Source organism: Falco biarmicus, chromosome 7, assembly GCF_023638135.1.
Source record: "Falco biarmicus isolate bFalBia1 chromosome 7, bFalBia1.pri, whole genome shotgun sequence".
Classification (NCBI taxonomy): domain Eukaryota; kingdom Metazoa; phylum Chordata; class Aves; order Falconiformes; family Falconidae; genus Falco; species Falco biarmicus.
The window spans coordinates 73,081,081-73,101,645 of record NC_079294.1 but is presented as its reverse complement, the minus strand read 5'-3'; the positions used below and the strand labels follow the sequence as shown (position 1 = coordinate 73,101,645).

Sequence of the window (20,565 nt, the reverse complement as noted above, 5' to 3'; positions counted from 1 at the left end):
AGAGCAGCAGCAGAGCAACACAGCACCGTGTTTGCACAGCAAACAATGGGGAAAGCAGCAGCACAGAAGACATTGTGCCTGGGAAAAGGTGGCAAATCCCTAACAAACCAGCCTTAAAAGCAGAGGCAGGGGGAAAGCAGGCAGCGCTTTGCTCCGCAGCCCTTTCCAGCAGCCTCCCTAGCTGCCACGTGGAGGAGCAGCTCTGCTCATTAGTGGGTTACTCCTGCCACACTCCCCTTGCATCAGCTCCCTGGCAGGGGCCGCAGGTTTCGAAGCCTTTGGGGTCGTGCAGCACTTGAGACATGCGAATCTTCCTTTAAAGAAATCTCACTCAGGCAGATAAATGGTGCTGGGTAACTGGGGGTCATTAGGCTAATAAGCAGCCACCACCAGCCTGGAAGCAAGGCAACACATACAAAAGAGTCTACCCAGGCCAGTTAGCCTCCAAATCTGACCCATCTCAAGCAGTTACCATCTCCATCAGAGGAGAAATTGGGTCCATGAGTCAGCAGGATCAATCACCCGACAGCCTTTTCACCAGAACCTCTTATCAAAGCGTCAAGGGAGCAGATTTGCAGCTTGCTTACACCAAGGAAGCAGTGCAGGATCCCACCAAGGAGCCATCCCACGCCCACCAGCCTCCTCATTAGCATCCTGTCATTCTGCTCTAGTGCTTTGGGAATGAGGAGATGTTTTCTCTGCCTTCCTGGCCCAGCTCAGTTTCCTACTGCCATGTCCTTGATGGGGAGCCGCAGGTCCTGCTTCCCACCCTGGCAGAGACAGAGCTGCATTCAGCACAACCACCTATTGAACAGGACACAGCAGTGCCAATGGGTCAGACATCAAAAACTAACTCACCCCCTTAACTAGTCCTTCCTAACGCTGCCAGTGGGAAAGCAAACAGGGAGAGATGCAATTTTTCCTTTATAAAATCTTCAGAGGTGGTATCAGCTGAAACTCCCAGCCTGCTACATCCAGCGGTTATTAAAAAAAAAAAAAAAAAAAAAGCCCACATATAAATAACCTCTCAGCAGGAGCCAAAACTCAAAGACTAACCCCACAGTTTTAAGTGAACGAGGCCAATTTCCTCCTTTGTAGCTCTTGACACATGTTGGCTGCGTGCCCCCTTCTTGCCTTGTTCCTAGAGCAGAAGGCTCCGGGCAGCAGGTCCGGGACGATAAGGAAACAAGTGGTGTAATTCCCCATGGCCTCCCCACACAGCCCTGTCAGCAGCTCTGGAGGCAGCTGATTCCAGCATGGCTGGAGAAAAAAAACCATGGCAAGAGGAGCAGGCACAAGCCGGCAGCTGCCTGCACCCTGCCACCACTTCCCTGAGCTGCCAGTGCTGTTCTCCAGAAAGAGCCAAGCCCTGTGGAGCAAGCGGTGGGAAGCAGCACAGGATGGCAGGAGCACAGCTTCTGCCTGGGGGGGTTCAGTTCAAGCAGGCCCCTACCCCAAGTGCTGGGGGCTTTCCTCATGCCGCAAAAATCCCTGGGGGAAAACAAAGTGTAGGATTAATGCCAGGTCTGAAGGGATGGACGGAGCAAGCTTTGGAGAGCCTGTAAAGCAAAAACTGTTTCCACCAAAACACCTCCACTGGGAGTTTCTCCACCCAGACTGGCCCCAAGACAAGGAAAGCCATGCCAGGCACTACCCATCACATCTGGGTCAAAATCGCAAGCATGCCTTTGAAGCATGAGGCTGGGACCAGCCCACAACACCCCATCCTGGCTTAGTCCCACATCAAGCGACTCTGCTTCCTAAAGCACCATCTCCAGTGCAGAGGACGTCTCTTCATCCTCACCTCGATGGGAACCTTGGGTCGGAGCAGCTCAGGTCTTGCCAAAGCCTCACATCAAACGTCTTCACATCTGGGGTGGGAAAAGCTGTTTTGGTGCATTAGGTTTTTCTGCAAGCACAGAAGGTGCTTGGCACACAACTGGCTCAAGCCCTCGGCACGGTGGCTCCCTGCTCCCATGCCATTCCTCAGGGAGCTCAATGATCAAACCACATCTGAACCATTTTGTACGGCCGTAAGACACAAAGAGCTGCCAGTGGAGGGTGAGATCAAGTCCTAAAAGGATGCATGGACAGCAGAGCTGGAGGCTCTGAGCAAGGTGAATCAGCTGCACTGCTGTACTGGTGCACCACCAGCTAGCAAAGGAGGAGAGGACGAGCACTAAAGGAACATCAAGATGCTGGTAATGACCAGGATACCATGACAGAAGAGCCCTTTATACCCACCAGAAGGACAATGTAAGGCAGCAGCACAGGATTAGCAGCTACATGCCCACAGCCAAGTGCAAGGAGCTGCCACTGTGGTCAGGTTGGGGCCAAGCCCACAATGGTCTCCAGGCTCTACAGAGAGCATCATTCTCTTTGAGGTGCAAAGCCGGAAGCAAATGGAATATCCATCATATAGAAATGTCCCCAGGATGGCCATCTCCCATGGGGCTTGCAGCTAACAGAGCTACTGCCTTCCAGGAAGATCTCACCTCTTCAAGATGGAGTCATCCAAGCATCCCTTCACCCCAACCCACACCACTCCATACACCACCAAACCTCATCCTTCCCACCAAAAATAGGTGTGTTTTTTTTTAAAAAAAAAAAAAGTAATCATGCTTCAATTCCAGGTAGAGAATTAATGGGTGGGGGACACCTATCACCTGGAGGGGTCCTGCCATGTCCCAGTCAGGCTAGGACAGTCCCAGCTGTAGGAACAGTGCTTAAGACACTGTGCAGATCTGCCTCTATGGCTTTAGGGGAAGATGGTATGCACAGACTGCACTAAAGCCACACTGCTAACTGCTGGGCAAGACAGCGAGCAGCAGGGAGAGTCCACAGATGTATTTTTGGGGAGTATTTCTTTTTTGGCAGCTGCCACCAACATAATGTGGCCACCCCACTTCCTCCACTACCATCTGACATCCCAGCCGCTGCTCAAGCACCACCTCCAATGCCATGCTGTCCTCCCACAGAACCAGGTATGTATTTTCACACCAGTTTTGGGGCCTGTCCACTGCAGTGCCCCTCACCATCGGGCCACCCATAGCAGGGGACCTCTGCTTGGAGAACACGCAGGGCATAACCACACTGTGTGTGTGTGGGGGGAAATTCAGGGCGAAAAAAAATGCACTGGTGGCTTCTACCCCCTCTCCCGCAGAGGGACACGACCAAACCCACCCTCTTCACTGCTGGAAACCGCAGCGCACGTGACCCAGAAAGGCTTTTCAGAGGAGCCGAGTCTCCAGCGGCTTCTGTTTGCCTTTCCCTTGTTTGCAGCAGCGTTGCATCTGGACGCTCGTCAGAAGAGGAGGGAAAAAAAAACCACAAACAAAAAACACGCCCTTCTCCTGCTGAACAACCTCTCAATCAAAACAAAGCAGGAGCAGGAGCCAAGAGCTGGGAGGCTCTTTTGTTTAATGCTGAGCATCCCCAGCCAGGCCGGGCCACCCCACCGTGCGAGGAGCAGGGTGCAAGGGCAATGGCGCGGGCAGCAGGCCGGGATGGAGAGCTGGCAAGCGAGCACCCGCCGCCCCAGAGAACAGTCCCCAGGGCCAGCTCGGCCACATGAAAGCAGCCGGTGGGGCAGGCAGTGAAAACAGGCTTCCCAAGGCCGGCCGGTGCTGCTCCTCCATGCACGGCCATTTTGCTGAGCATGACTGCTCACCGAGAGCAGCAGTTCCCTCCCGACCACTGCTACCCCTCCAAACCAAACCCCAGCTCAGCTCCAGCCATCCCCAATGACCCACGGCTTGCTGCCCACCAAGTCGGGGATGGACCCCCTTGCTGGTCCACACGCTCCACCCACGAGTGCATCGGCACAGGCTCATTTCTCTCCCTGCTGCAAGAAGTATTAAATTCCCACTCCTGCCCCCCCCCCCCCCCCCAATAGCTCTGGGGGCTCCAGCAGCACAGGCTGATGGAAGGAGCTGCCCAGACACCAAACCAAAGTCAAAGGCAAACCTGCACTAGGTGCTCAGCCCACCCCTGAGACCCTGGAAGGTCTCAGCAGGGTTATGGCCAAGGGTTCCATCATGATCAGCCCCACCCCTGGCAAAGTTACTGCTTGTGTCCCACACACCAGTGGCATCAGGTTTGAGGGGGTACTTAAGCCATGGCGTGCTGCAACAGGAGGATGGATATGGCCAACATAACGTACCTAGAAAAAGGGTGTTTGAGATATTCCGTTTCTGGGAAGCAGTGAACAGAGGAGCCACGGGACCACACTAGCAAAACACGTTCCATTGAGCCCACAAGCCACGTCCACAGGCTCTGTCGCTGTGATGTCAGACACGGGAGCAAGGGTGATCTCACCCGTGGACACCACGCCAGCTTAAGCACCTGCTGACAGGAAAAGGCGTCTGAAAAAACCCAAAGCAAAGCTCTTCCCTACACCCAGCAAGGACTGGAGGACTGCAAAACCCTACCAGTGAGATATTCAAAGAGAACAAAAGCAGAAGGAGGGGCAAATGGCATGCTGACTGTAGCATCTAAGCATCTCGTCAAGGAAAAATCCTCGCTACTAAAGTGCTCTTTAATCCAGCCAAGGAGATACAACAAAGCCTCCTGGCTGGAGGCTGACTGCTTAGTGTGCACACATGTACAAGGAGATCACCTGCCCTGGGCTGAAGCCAGCAGAGGCAGAGACAGTCTATCTCTCTTCATCCCCAGAGGGAGACCAGCCTCCCTGTCCAAAACAGAAGCAGGAGCAGCACAGGGTTAAGCAGAGGACAAGCTGCCGGAGACCAAAGGCTGGGCTGAGTCACATTGTGGCTGTTCCCCTTTCGGTCTGAGCAAGTTTCTCACTTCCCAGGCAGGCAGGGTTTGTCCCAAGGCCTGCAGGAACCCATTGCCTTCATCCACCTGATGCACTCCCCGGAGGAGCTGTCCTCGCACAGCCGGCACACACCTCCACTCTTTGCTTGTCCTCTGGACTCCAACATGCTAGGTTTGGGGCATATCTGCAGCTTTCAGGAGACAGGAGGAGCTCAAAATCACAGCCCATCTCATCCCCTATATGCTCCACCCTGCCCCAACCATCAGCCCATCCTCAGGCTCTTTGAGAAATAAAAACTTCTTTCCCACCCCTTGCCATGCAGACACCTTCCTTCTCCTTGCCACAGCCTTCCCAACCTAAAGGAAGCCATCTAGCTGCCCTCAGGAGGCTGACGAAACACAGCTGTTTCCTCCTGAGCGCAGACATGACACATTTTCCTGCTGATCCAGACCTTGAATCACTTCTCAAAACAGGGCTTAACCTCCAGGCTGAGCCTTCATCAATGTGGTTGTAACTGAATCCAGACAAGTAAAATGGCAGAACCATTCTCACAGGGTATCTGTACAGATGATAAAATGGTTTGGGTTGGAAGGGACCTTCAAAGATCATCTAGTCCAAGCCCCCTGCCACAGGCAGGGACACCTTCCACTAGATCACATTGCTCAAAGCCCCGTCCAGCCTGGCCTTAAACAACTTCCTACCATGAGGCATCCACAACTTCTCTGGGAAACCTCTTCCAGTGTCTCACCACCCTCACTGTAAAACATTTTTTCCTGATTTCCAATCTAAACCTACCCTCTTACAGTTTAAACTGCTGCCCCTTGTCCTGTCACTACAGATCTTCGTGAAAAGTCTCTCTCTGTCTTTGTCATAAGCCCCTGTCATATATTGAGAAGCCACAGTAAGGTCTCCCCCGCACCTCTCCAGCTGTACAACCCCAATTCTCTCAGCCTCTCTCCATAGCAGAGGTGTTACAGCCCTCAGACCGTCTTCACAGCCCTCCTCTGGACCTGCTCCAACAAGTCCATGGCTTCCTTGCACTGAGGATCTCAGAGCTGGATGCCATACTCCAAGTGAGGTCTCACGAGAGTGGAGTAGAGGGGGAACATCATCTTATGCAGCCCAGGAGACAACGGCTTTCTGGGCTGCAAGGGCGTAGTGCCAGCTAATGTCCAATTTATCACCCACCACTGTCCCCAGGTCCTTCTCAGCAGGGCTGCTCTCCAACCATCCACCCTGCAGCCTGTGCTGACAGTGGGGACTGACCCGACCCAGGAGCAGGACCTTGCACCTGGCCTCGCTGAACTTCACGAGGTTCGCATGGGCCCACTCAAACCTGTCAAGGTCCGTGACGTTTGGTCCCTGTCTTCATAATCCCCACCTCACTTTGGCATTTCTACTTGCAGAGGGTTTATGCAGCTGCATCAGTGAAATAAAACTTTAATAGTAAAAACACAGGAAAAGCTATGCTGGGTACAACCAAAGGTCCAGCCAGCTCCTGTGCTGGCTTTGGCAGCGGCCAGCAGCAGATGGCTATGAAGGAACACAGTAGCCAAACATGCTGAGATATTTCCCAAACCATTTCCCCAAGCTCCAGCCCTCCTTGGGCTTTTCCCAAGCCAAAAGACACTGCCCTATAAACCCCCACCCCATCCCCGATGGGTTCCTCCTCCACAAACCCATCTAGGTGCCCCAGAGCACTGATGAACTTTCAGCACTGACAACTTTTTGCAGCAGCATTCAAGTCCATCATGCAAAAGAGCATCTGCTCCTCTTCCTGTTTTCATTCACTCTGGTTCTGCTGCCAGAAGTTACAAGGAAACAACACATCATCCCCACACCACTCCTTAATTTTACAGGCTTCAGTCACCTGCTCCAGGAGTCTTCCTCTTGACTGGAGGAAGCACCAACCTACTTAGCAGCTCTTCTCCCAGAGCCATCCCATAGCCAGCCATCCCCACCACCCTTATCTCTGTATATGCTCTATCTTTTTGCAGATGGAAGAAAAAAATGCATCTCAACAACATCTCATTGATCTCAGCAACTCTCCCAAATCCACTAAGAATTCCTTACCTATCCCTTCCTGGTGCCCAGCACTGTGATCTCCACCCAGAGCTAAACCCCCCCCCCCCTTAAGGGAGCCACCAGCTGCAAACACAGCAGTGCACACCCCGACACCCCCCCAGCCACTCTCCCGACACAGCACACGTTGACAGCAATAGGGCTGAGCCACCTTGAATGCACACACGCCTGTGATGCTCCCCTCGTGCACGGCAAACGTGTGGCTTCATGGGCACAGACACGCAACACCACGCATGTAACTCGGACGGAGGAGCTTCTGCTCCATGTGCACAAAGTTTTCCCCCATCCACCCACAGAAATCACATCAGCCACTGTGATGACTAAGAAACAAGTGAACTGAGCATCCACTCCAGTGGCCATATCCAGAAACAGCTGCACAGCCACCCAGCACCAAACACCACTCAGAGGCACAGACAGCCATCCACCCCGCTGGCCACATGCCCCTGGCAGGGCTTTCTGCACCCCCAGTGATCTGGAAGAGCAGCTTCACCATCTCAGCATCGCTGCTGCATGTTAGTGGAGGAGCAACATGTAAAAAATCACCCACAGCAACCCACTGCCCCAAGGCTGGTCTCCACCACAAGTGGGACAAAGCCCACATACCAACAGCAGACCAAGAAATGAGACAGTAACTCCTGTCAACCATGCACCTTGTGCTTGCTTGCACACCCACACAGATCCCACATTTACTAACACGTCAAGGTCTCCTTCTCTGCGAATGATGCAACCAGACAGAAATAAATTCCTCCGGGAGCTGCAGGGAAGCACAGCATGGTGGCCAACAGACGCTGCCCTGTCCTGTCCGGAGCTGGAGCGGGCCCAGGACCAGGACATCACCTTCACCACCAGCCCAGGCTCCTCCAGCAGAGCAATAGGAGCTGAAGAGGCTTGGATCCACCTGGCACAACTGCAGCATCAAAGAACCCAAACCCCTGAGGGTACAGCAGGACAATGCCCTCAGACTCACAGCGACTGCAGGTGATTTGCTGGTGCACAGCTCCCAGAAGCCAGACAACAGATTGACCGGGGCTCTCCCATCACTGTGTCCAGACCCCAGTACATCATACAGCCTAACCATCTTCACACCAGAACTTGGAGGCACCGGCCATACATCAGCGCTGGCCCACAATGGCACAAGACAGACTGTCCCGCCATAAGCTCCTGCTCCCTTGTCATCCACAGTGGCACATCCCGGTGCAGGAGCAACCACCAGAGCCGAGTGGCAACACCACCTCCACCCACACTGCGACACCTTTCTTACCTTCTCTGACTTCACCTTCTTCAGCTGCCGGCACTCACTTTCCCCATCCTCCAGCTCAGACTTAACTCCCAAGGGATTGAGCGCAGCTCCCGTGTCAATAGCTATACTCCCAAGCTGCTCGGCAGCAGCAGGCTCTGTCCCCTGGCCCCCATCATACTGTCCCACCCTCACGGCCAGGGCCAGGGGCTGCAGCACGCTGGGCTCCTTCTCTACCGCAGCCCCCACACCCTCACTCCTTTCCTTCTTGTTTTTGGATGAGCCACCCTCCTTCTCCTTCTTGGAGCCGGCCACACTGCGCGATGCTTTGGCCGATTTCTCCGAGCCCTTCGGGGTGACAGCAGGCACCAAGCCACCTGAGTTCGCGCCATCCCCAGAGCGTCCTTGAGCCTCCTTCTTGCCAACAGTTCCCTCGTTGGGAGTGAACAAGGAGGTCCCTGGGGTTGGTTTGCCACTGTCCTTGCCACTCTTGCTCCTTTTTGACTTGGATTTGCCCTCCTTGCCCTGCGGGCCCGGCACCGGACTCACAAACTTGATGTTATCCGGTAGGGTTGCCACCGCATTGGGTGCCGGGAGCCCCATCTCTTTGGAGCCCGACATTTCCAATTTCTGCTGATCCTTCTCCAAATCAGCATCCAGGTCAATGATGAGATTTCCTACACCAATGTCCCACTCATCCCCGCTGTCGTACGTCTCAACTGGGTTCGCATCAATTCCTTTCCCTCCGGAAGCTCCGCTGCTCAAGGACATCTTAGAGTTAACAGCCCCTCACGGTTCAAGGCTCTTCCCTGCCTCCACACCCTGGGGGTCACCTACATCCTTGGGGGGCTTCCGGCGATCAGGGTCTTCCCAGGTGACGGCATCGTTGCTGGAAGGGAGAGCAAAGAGAACAGCGTTACACACAAAGAGCACCCAGCAGACAGATCTGCCTTCATCGGCAGCCACCAGTGCAGGCAGGAGAGGTCCTGGGCAGGATGAAAGCCCCCAACTTCCCAAATCCCCCATCACACAGTGCAAGGCAGCAACCTCCTGCCACCTGAGGCCGGGGACTGCTCCACAGCCATCCCCGCAGCAGCAGCCACCTGGCACCAGTCCCCTCAATCAATACCAGCCCTGGCAGGTCACGGCTCTCGGCTCCAACAAGACATTACTCACACGTTTCCCCGCTCGCCATTTCCCTCTGAATTATCGAGCGCTGCCCCTAGGAGGGAGGATTGATTCCTCTCCTGCCGATGCCACCCGGGGGGAGGGCTCCTCTCTGCACCAGCCTCACTGTGAGGGACAAGAGCTGCTCGACGGGGAAGTCGAGTGCCTCGGTGGGAAATAAATCCCAAGCTTCAGAGTGCCTGTGACACTTGGGATGCGTCAGAGCGGTCACTGAAGGCCAAACTGCAGCAGGAAGCACAAGGTTTCCATCCCACACCTCCAGACAGCAGAAGACAGCACCCGGCTTTAGGATGTTAAACCACCACCGCCTCCAGCATGACGAGCCATGTAGGTGGCTTTGAACAATGGGACACCGAGATACAGCTGCACAGGTACCCAGTCTTAACTGGAAAGAGGGGCATCAGCCCTACCTGCCTGCGCTGTGGCCAACCCCAGCTAGCCCAAAATGTCTCCTCCCGGCTTCCCAGCCCTTTGCCTTCCCCACTCCCAGAGGCAGCGACAGGGGGAGGGAAACAAGCAAGACACCCACGCACAACAAGCAAGACACTCACGCACAACCTGAAAAAGCCTGGAGTCACTTGCTGAGGTTAGCTCGTGGCAATTACACTGACAAGACATAATTAACACATGGAACAGCTTCTTCCCAGCAGCCACCCAGCCAGCTACTTGGTTCCAGCTGCCCGCTCTCCAGATCCCTTAAGGAATCCTTGACCACCCATTTGGACAAAGCTCCTCTCCAGCAGTACTGTCATCCCTTTCCTCATCGAGCTCCCGGCCTGCTGGCTCCTGGTACTATTTATGAGCAACACTTCAGAAACAGGTGACTTAAAGCGAAACGAGACAGGAAGAACGAAAAGAAAAAAAAACCAAACACACACACACAAAAAACCCCCACCACACATGTACAAATTTCTTCAAACCCCAGCAGGCAGGAGCCTGGAAAGCAGCTTCACGGTGCGTTTCCAGAGATGCAAACACTGTAAAAATGCCAGGGATTCTTTCATCAGACAGGCTGCCGCAGCCAGACCATTTTCCATCTGCTCCCCACAGCATCCTCGGCTCTGTACAGCTAATAATCCACTCTCTGACAGGTCATTACGGAGATTTTTAACCCCAGGAGCCAGTGGCTAGCATGCAAGCTGGAAATGAAAAGCACTGACCTCCCATTTCAGCGGCAGAGAAAGTGCCGAATCAGGAGATCACTCTGTGCACCAGAGTCACTAACAGCTTCCCAAAGCTGCCCTGCCTGTTTCTGTCACTGCCACCACCTCCTCCTGGTGCCCCAGCAACCTGCCCCCCAGCCGCGACCCCCACCAATCTGCTTCCGAACCGCCGATGGGGCCAGCAACCATCTCATCTCTGCACGGCACAAACCTCCCCGGCTGGCACACGCTGCCACAGCCAGCTCCCTTTGTGCTGTGGATCTGCAGCGATTCCTTTGTCGGGATGGGAGAAGTCGGTAACGAGGTGGATGAACCAGAACTGTAGCTGGTAACAGCCCTTTCCAGGCGTAGCATCCAGCCACAACCCTGTGGGACAGGCACTGGGGACACAGCACTGCTGCACAGGACCAACACCAGGAGAGGATGAGGCTTAGCCTCCCACTCCAAGCTGCCCACCCAAGGCTGGAGCATGCAAAGGGCTCAGATCAGAGGGACATATGGACGAGGATCTGGTCTCAGAGCTGCAGCAAAGCGACAGACAATCCACAGGATTGTATTGCAACAGGCACAGCACCACCCGCTCCACAGAGCACCTCTGTGACGCCGGCTTGGGCAGCTCTCAGCTCACACTGGGAAACTCACCTTGCTGTTTTAAGTGTGCATATATACATGCACACACACATATATATAAATATTATTTTTATATATGAAATAAGGAGAGCAGATGAGCGGGATTTTGGTCTGAAACTATGCAAACAGCAGCAGCGCTTGCCAATTCCTACCACAACAAAAGGAAGAAGGAGCCCAGAAGTCAGCTGAGTCCCCAGCAATTAGAGAGCCAGGAACAATCAAAGGGTTAGAAAACAAGAGGAGAAAAAACATTCACCCTATGGAGGAGGCATCAAGGGAGCCTGAGCTCTGCTAATGCAGAGGGAAGGGAACCGCAAACAGGACAGACAAGAACATGCTGGATTTGCAGGAGTAGAGGAGAGGCATGTGTAGCAGGAAAGGAGTGGGGCAGGGAGCCCGAGACATGCCACCGCAGGAAGAGGGACCGGCGCAGGGATCAGCCCTTTCCAGCCCAGGGCTGAAGGCTAGGACCCCAGTATAAGATCTGGGGGGATCACCTAAACATCATCCATTCCATGCAGCAATAAAGTATTTCCCACAGCTCAAACAGCCCCTCCCTGAAGCTCCCACGCCGATTCCCCATTTCTTTTCTCCAAGGAGCCACTCTCGCAGGTTCAATCTCTGCAGCCAGAGGAGTGTTTTGGGTCTCTCTCCCAGGCAAGGCCCCCAGGGACCCCCGACCTGCCATGTCATCGCTATTTCAGGTGGACCGGAACCCCTAGCTACTGCAGCCCATGGTCCAGAGAAGGAGATCCCTTTCCCACTGCCTGGTTTGCCCAAGCTGGAGAAGCACCAGGTGATATCCAGATCTTCCCCGCTCTCCTGCCAGGGGGAGTAATGCTGCCACAAATCACGGCATCTCAGAAAACAGACTGATGAGATTAATTCAGCTATAAACGTGTCCTTCCCCTTACCTCCTGCCATCGCGGGATTGATCCCTGCACAACATGAAAAGCATGTGCTCACTTGTTGGCCTGGAGACCTGCCAACAAAGCGTTTTAAGAGCAGTCCTGGAGCGCAGATCCTACAAGGAGACAGCTTTCTGCTTGGGAATGCTGCACACACAGAGCACCAGACATGAATAATTCAGCTCCATTAGGTGCCAAGACCTCTACAATCCGCATCTATGGGCTGGGACGGAGCCAACCGTATTAAGAGACAAACCTGAAAGTTCACTTTTGGAGCTGCAAACACACCTAGAGAAAGCTATTCAAACAGAACAGCTCACCTTCAAAAAGGGAGCAAGGAAATCACACAAGCCCCGGGCTCTTTGTGCTAAAACATGCACAAGATGCTCAGCCGTGCCACTCTGGCTTTCTCTACCAGTTACCAGAGGCCAAGAAACCAAAGCGGGGAAGAGCTGAATGCTCAAGGGCAGAGAGATGCAGGAGAAAACTCTTCTGGCAGCACCCAGCCCACACTAGGGAGACTGTCTCATACCCATGTGCTCCAGCCTGCAGCACTCCAGGATCAGCCTCTGGTGGCTTCCAGAAATGACTGACTGCAATTTTCACCCTGATTAACTTTCAGGAATGCCCGCAAGAAGGAGCGGCAAAGACCAGGGGCGGGGGGCAGATCTCCAGGACACAGCATTTCCTCCGGGGGGGCACAGGGCAGGGGGCAGAGCGTATCAGTGAGGTGCTCACCCCGCCAGAAGCGACCCTGGATAGGCAGTGGAACCCCCGCTCCCGCACAAGGGAAGGCACAGCAGCACCGGCACTGGGCAGAGCATCCCTGGAAGCAGCGCCGGCCACCCCACTTGCCCAGAGCCCAGGGGTCCCCGTGAGCCCCAGGCCCGCTTTGCGAGGCACGAGGGGCCGCAGCGCCCAAGCCCTTCCTCCTGCTGCTGGCAGCCAGCCGGCGGCTCTCCCCATGCCCTGCCTCCACACAAGATCCCTTTTTGTTTCCTTTTACGACTAAAGAAACCCAGGGTGCGGGGGAAACATGCCTGCCTTTCCCAAGCTGCCGCCCTCGCTCCCCGCTCAGCTCCTTCCACCACATTTGTAATCCCCCAGCTGGGCTTGTTTGGGTTGGATTTTTGTTAAGTAACTCCCATGTCTTTTCTGCAGATTTCTTTTTAAGATGTTCCCCTCTCTCCCCACCCCCTCTCTCTAGAGATGGGGGAGAAAAAAAAAGAAAAAAAAAAAAAAAAAAAAGAGAAATGTTGAACGCAAGCCAGCTGGCACACACAAGAGGAGACGGAGAAATCTGCACAAAGGAGCTTCCTCACTCACTTGCTGCTTTCAGCTCAAGAAATCGTGCAGGGGAGGAGGGTTCGCTCTCCCCCATACATCAGTCAAGCCACCGCAGACAAAGGAGATTTACCATGACACCCTCCAGAACTGCCACCCAACGGGGGCAGGATCCCTCAATCGCCTTCACCCGGCAGGAGTCTGAGCTGTTGCAAAACACGCCAAAGTGCAGGGCTTCAAAACAAGCTGTTCAATGTGGAATTAAGCAAGATTTTGAATGGAGGAGCTGCGCTCCCGCCTCCTCGCTCACACAACGCCAGGAGACCTTTGGTGGCTCTCGGGGCTGAGCGGGCCGTCACTGGTGAGATGCCAGGAGAGAGAAGGCTGAACCCAATTTGAATAAAATGGAGACACCCTTCTTTTTTTAATATGGAGGTGCACCCCATCAAGACTACATCTTCCAGCATGCAATGCAGCCAGAGCACCTGGAGAGACGTCAAGAAACTTATGCTGGGACTCCCAAGTTTCTGTAGGATGAGCCTTGACACTGGAGATGAACCTGACACAGGGCAGCGCTCAAGTCATGAGTCATTTGTTGGCATCCTTGAGAAAACCCTGAAATATTTCAGTCCAGGCATTACAAAAGACGGATGAGGTCACTGGAAGAGGCTGGAGATGGAGAATGATGGGAGATGTAAGCAAAGACCTCTTTGGTGCAGGGGTGCCCAGGCAATCACTCCACCTGGAGCAAGGCTCAGGACATTTATCAGTCACAACACTCACCCACTACTAAAGACACAATCAAGCCTCAACTTCACATTCACCATCAGTGAAAAGACGCAGCTCGGATCAAAATTCAACCTCACATCCACTGCCATCCGCTCATGACCTTAAAACACGACCTTTACAGCAACATTCAGCAAGACTACAGCACACAAAGGAGTCCAGCAAAACTGTAGATACAAGATAAGGGCACACGGTGCCAGATCTCAGCCTGGCTGTGTTTGAAGAAAACACTTCACCAGATTAGCTACAACTCAGTTTTTTCTTATTGGCACTTCTTTAACCTTGATGCCAAACAGGCACTGAGGAACAACTCAGTCTAGGGCTGAAAAACCCAACACTCTTGAACATGGCTCAATAGCAAAGCTGCCCTCACCAGACCCCCTCACTTCCCTCAACTCCCAACAAGCCAAACATCACCAATACACAAAGCATACAGAAAGGCAGAAAACTAAAAGGATGAAATGTTTCAGGCCTTCCTTTTAAAACATCACAAAATGGGGGGAAATGGAACAAGTTTCTCTTTAATCCTCCCACCACTCTTGGAAGCATCACCACCAAAGTCCCAATTTTTCATTTGTTCATGCCTCCAGAGCCTGCAGTTCTTCAGATTTACAATTATTTGATTTTGATGTCTCTCAACCCTCACATTTTTTTCAAGCTACCTACCTCTGTACAGAATAAAACACGACTCACATTTCCTCCACCAACACACAAGGAAGTCCAGAGCTTCATATTTCAAGAAAACTAATGGCAAGAGAAGCATCACTCAAGTGCGTGGTCCCAGCTCAAGCAGGAGGCACATAATACCTACAGACCCATACGAAGGCACCAAATGTCACTTAATTTCGTTCCCATGAAGTACAGCAGGCAAACATCGCCACCTCAGCGTGCCTACTTGCTCTCTGCTGGAGTCAATTCTCTGATGGGAAGCTGAGCTTTGCACCATCACTACACGCAAGTGTGAACATATGTGTCAACACGACCCCAGCTGTAGAAGAATAGAGCAAACCAGGTTGGAAGGGACCCTGAAAGGTCACGTGGTCCAACCTTTCACAGGAAAGAGAGCCCAGATGAGATTATCTACCGCCCTGTCCAGTTGCATCTTGAAAACCTCCCATGATGTAGACTCGCTGGAGGATGTGGACCACATCCCTATGGAGGTTGTTCCAATGAACAATTGTTCTCACCATAGAAGTTTTTCTAATGTCGAGATGAAACCTCTCCCGTGCAACTTGTATCCGTTGTCCCTTAACTTCTCCATGTGGCTCCCCGTGAAAAAGGGAACCTTCACCCTCACTGTAGCTGTCCATGAAGCCCAGTGACTTGCCTGCCTGCACAGCCCTCCTGCAGAGAGCTGACAGACCTCCTGCCAGGCAGCAGCTAGGTTTGCAGGAAAGGTCACAGTGGTGGGATAAAGCAGCAGCACAGACAAGAGGAGCATCAAGCACAGCCAGGGCAGATGAGAGTCGTGTCAGTGCTTCATTACAACTCTCGCGGCACTGTCCTGTGCAAGGCACGTCCCCTTCCCGAGCCTCTGCTGCAGAGATGAGCAAGTAGCAGCAAGGCTCAGGCTTGGCTTGTTCCTCTGGACACCCGATGGACCGTAGCCTGCTCATCCAAAAATGCCAGGCTAGACTTCTTCCAGCAAGTGTGACCTTGCAGACTTCAAAATCTCTGACAGCTGAAAATGGTCAAGAGCTTTATCAGCAAGCCCAGCACACAGATCCGCATCCATAAGCATAAAGTGGTGCCCAGAGCTCTTTAACACTCAGCTGTACTGGGAGGGAGGAACTGAAAAACACACATGCATGGGAGAAAAAGCATTCAGTGGGTAAGGTAACAGAGCCAGCTTCCTCCCTGCAAGCTTAGCACTCGCATCTATCCTGAATTAGGGATACCCAGCAGGGATTCACCCCTCACTGTTGTGTGGGCACACTGGAAGACACCACCATGTGCCTGTCATGACCAGACCCGCAGCAATGGTTTAACACAGCCCCATCTTCACCCAAAGCCTGCATCACCCGCGATCCCCATGTGCCACCCTGCACAACTGCAGGTGTCACGGTGTCACAGGCATGTGCCACACAGCAGGTGCCTGGCAGGCACGGGCACCACAGAGCAGAGAGGCATCACCACAGGGTTTGCCTGTCGAAGGCTGACACACAGACCATTGGCAGCTACATGGTGGCAAAAGCAAAAAGCAACCCTGTGAGCAATAACTGGCTAGGATTAACTCAGAAGTGCTTCAGATGAGTCTAAGCTAGACAAGTCGGCAAGCTATGGCTCACCGGAGGTGCTGCTGGCAGCACCAGACTCAGCCCCAGTGCTCTACTGCCACTGCAAAGCCCATTCTTGTTGAACCCAGCCAGCCATGCCGCTGCTGGCTGTTGCCAAAAATAACATTAAACACTCAAAACAGGACATTTGAGCAAACGTTTGGCACAGAGTTCTGCATCGCAATGCTTCCCATAGGGACAAACCTGGAGGGTGATTGTCCCTCGAGCAGAGCTGGCTTCCACCAGTAAAGCGGAGCAGCCGTGTGGATTTAAGACTGGTCTGGTTACACCCTTGCTAACCCCAACGCAGAAGCGAACTGATTTACAAGAGGCTTAAAGAATATCTGAATCAGTGGCCTGTCCTCATGCACAGCCTAGAGAGCGCATATAAAAATAACCAGAAAGGCTTACAAATTTCAGATAAAGCTCCGCGCAGGCTGGAAGACTGCCAACAGCCTGAGAAAGTCAGCAGCAAGAGGAAGCAGCAAGATGGATGTGACCAGGAAAGATCCCCGAAGCATCAGTCACAGAGATGGGAAGAAAGAAGAGCTGGCAAAGACCAAAGACAACCAATGGGCATAAATAACTGCTGTAGTAAGTGCTGGAAAACAGCAGCTCACCCTTTTCTCCCTGCTTGATCAATGCCATCAGCAGGGTTGCAGAAAGGTACCCACCGTTTTGGCAGCAGCCCGAGCTCCTGGGCATTGGTGGGAGCAGAGCAGGCACCTCTGAACCCGCTGTTTGTACCCTTTCCTTTAGGGGCTTTGGAGGTGGCGTGGCTCCTCGCCTTGATCCCGGCCACCCGAACCCCGTGGTGGTCCCAGTCCCAAGCTGGGGCTCTCGTGGTGGCAACGACAAGGGTTTCCAATGAGGATCGTCCTCCATGAGAAAGGGAAACCATCAGCTGCATTGGCAGGCACAGGGAGGGCTCTGTGCAGGTCAGTGTCTCATTTCTGTCCTCTCCATCCAAAGGAAGAGCACCAGAGTGACCACAGCTGAGCTATGCCCAGCTGAGCAGCATCTCCCAGCCACGGCCCCACCTTGACAGGAGAGGGTGGACAGCAGTGCAATTTGGAGAGGGTGGACAGATGCTTGCTTACTCACCCCCAGGTTGCTCCCAGGGAAAGAAGAGCTTCTGGGCTTTATTTTTTCTTTTAGGAGAAGAGCACGCAGGCAGTCTTGGCCATTTCCCAGGTTTCAGAAGAGGACAAACATCTCTCTGCTGCTCCAGAAACGAAGGAGCCGCCACTTCACCTATTAAAGCCTTTAATTCCCTTCATTCAGTAACCAATTAGGGCACCCTGGCTACACGAGCTAAGGCATCATTTGCAGCAGAGGACCGTACGTGCAGCTGTAATCTCTCTTGCTGTCAAACCATCAGCCTGGGAACACTTTAGGAAAAAACAACCAGACTGGGAAGTAAAGGAGGAGGGAAGGCATACACAGACAGGGACAAATGCAAGCAGAGTGAGTACCACACCAAGAAATCCCTTTTATTTTTTTCTCCCTGGGAGGGATAATAAATAGGTGTATTTCACAGATTAATAAAGCACATTTGCAAAGCTATGATATACATCAGAAAGTTGCTAATTCACGCTAATGACCCATTGCAAATTGCTGAATTTTGTGAATTAGCCAGCATGCAAAGGAATACAATAAAAACCAGCAAGAACCATGCATCAAAGTGTACTTGGCTTGTTTTGGTAGCAGTAGCTCACTTTTAATTACTTGTGGCAATAGGTATGGAGGGAAGGTAGAGATCAGACATGAAACCCCCAAAAAGCAAACTGGGAATTTTCACGACAAGAAATTTCACCATGGCATCAGCTACTAAATCTTTGGGGAAGAAGCAGTAATTCTCGTGGAGCTTAGTAAGACTATACCTCTTCAACTGAATTCATGGCGGTTAATGTTAGCCAAGTCATTACACACCTCATTTTCACTCCTTTAAAAGCTGCAGAGCAGACTCCTCCCAGGCTGCCCTTTCTTCCCCTGGAGAAGCACCGGGATAACTCAAAGCCAAATCTTTGGACTCGTCTGAACCAGGAACACTCCATTTAATCAAAACCACAAATGGGCCCAGCAAATTTATTAAAATCACTCTCATACTACCTTGGTTTTTTATCAATAAATTGGTGTAGCCACACAAAGAGACGAGATGTCATACGTGATGTAGCACTGTACAAAAGATATCACCCTTCCAGACATCAGAAGAGTGGCCAGGCAGGAACAGCTCGGAGGGAAAATCCAATGCCACAAAACCTTCGAGCATCTGCAATGTGCTTAGGGAAGGAGCATAAAGGGACAACATTATCTTCCCATTTTCTTTCTTTTTGCAGCCCACAAAGAAGGAAATTAATTGTAGAAGTTGAGCATTTATATACAAAATATCAAGATTCTCTGGAAATTACCCTTATTCATCCACAAAAATGCACTCACATCATTTTATACCCCTTCTCTACACACACACCCCCCTCGCACAACATCTGAGCTGATGCTTAAGCAGCTACATCAGTAATTTTTCTGTATGTGAAGGACACTCAGCTGCAGCAAAAGCAAAACCACCTCTTGACCTCATCTCAAAACCTGATTTTTCACCAAAACCCAGGAGTGAAATAGGTGTTTCCTTTAAAGAAATTATATAAATTAAAAAAAAAAAAAAAAGAAATCACACAAGCAACTAGAGTCACAGAGTAAGTTTCCCAGATGGGCAGCCCTTCCCTATTTTCTCTGCTGTAAGACTGTCAGAGCAGAACCTCATTCCTTCCTGTGAAACCACATCACACCACAAGGCACTGATCCTCATTAGCAAGGAAGCACGTCTGATATAACTGCACAGCAAAAGAAGCCACATCCTAGTTGGATCTTCTTTTCTCCCTTCCCCAAAACCAAGCAGCACCCCTTCCTCACCTGAGCCAACCCAGCACAGGGACAGGGAGCAGACCAGCTGCTGCCAGGGTGGCCAAAGCTCTGGTTCAGCTGCTACTGATGAACTCCCAGGGCAGCTGCATGCTCTGAGCTGCCTCATGTACCCACCCTTGATCTTAGAAAAGACCCTTCACACCCAGGTGAGCTCCTCAACATACCCTCCTACATCCCCAAAACCCTGCTGGAGTCAGGCGCCCCCATGCAACAACATCATCCTCCCTCCAGCTGCTACCACCACAGCACAAGCATCGAAATTACCACTTTCCCAAATAAGCCAGCAAGCTTCATGGAGAAAGGACTGGCTCTCCCCATACCCAGAGAGCCCACGTGCACTTGACGTGTGCCCATGAAGCATCAGAAGCAGCTTCACAGGAGAACTGCAGGCAGCCCAGGCCACCTCCAGGTGCTTCAGGGACTTTGGTGCTTCTGAAAACACCTATCCACAAACGACCATCAGCTGCAAATAAATATGGGGCAAGTTTGGGAACAGACCTGTGACTCTCCTCACCCAGAGGTCAGGGAAACTTCAGCCCATATTCTGCAGCAAACCTCAAATATAAACATGGACCTCACCTTCAGCTCAGTGGGAAAGCACCCCATCTCCTGCAGACTACCCAAATCTGACCTGCTTGTTGCGTTCACTGTGTACATGCAACCCAGCACGGTTAAACTGTCACCAGCCCCTGGCAAGGTCAGCTGCGGCCTCACCTCTTTTTGGTAGGGAGCCAGCATGTGACACGATCCCCGCGAGCATCTGCCTGCTCGCTGCCTGTCCCCGGCAGGTCCCTGCCTCCAGCTGGGGAAGCCAGCCAGAAGCAGCAGTGTCAACACTCAAAGGGCATAGCTGTGCACGCACACTGTCACACATCCCCGAAACAACATACCTGGGACCATAAATACCATCTTATTTACATAATACTCTGGATAAAGGGGACAAAGAGGCTTACTGCATTACATCTGGGACTAGTATTGCATCAGTGCCCAGAGGCCCTAATCTGAATCTGAGCCCTGCCACACCAGGTGCCCCGGGACAGCAGCAAGGTGCATCCCTGCTCCCAGCCCCTCCAAGGTCGACAGCAACGCCATGCAGTCCAGCTCCTCCTCTTCCCTCCACGAGCAAGCAGAGAAAGATCCCTTTTTAGGCAACACACACTGAAGAAATGCCAAGTAAATCACAGTGTTAGGCACAACACACAACTCTGGTGCCCAACCACCCTTCCATCGCGGCCAAGCCTGAGGAGCATGACCCCAGCCACGGGTCTCCAACCTCTGCCACGACATGGACTCATGGACATCGACTCTG

The 20,565-nt window shown here is 52.6% G+C and overlaps 2 protein-coding genes across 2 annotated transcripts in view; both read right to left on the bottom strand.

The window, feature by feature from the left end:
* Window positions 1-8,870, bottom strand: part of ZNF609 (zinc finger protein 609) — a 57,411-nt gene extending 48,541 nt beyond the window's left edge. The window contains exon 1 of the mRNA XM_056344848.1: window positions 8,124-8,870. Within this exon, the coding sequence (XP_056200823.1) occupies window positions 8,124-8,870 (747 nt within the window). The remainder of the gene's footprint in view (window positions 1-8,123) is intronic.
* Window positions 8,871-8,876: 6 nt separating this feature from the next.
* TRIP4 (thyroid hormone receptor interactor 4) overlaps window positions 8,877-20,565 on the bottom strand; it is a 51,158-nt gene continuing 39,469 nt past the window's right edge. Inside the window, exon 14 of the transcript XR_008822862.1 lies at window positions 8,877-8,988. The gene's annotated coding sequence lies outside the window, so the exon portion shown is untranslated. The remainder of the gene's footprint in view (window positions 8,989-20,565) is intronic.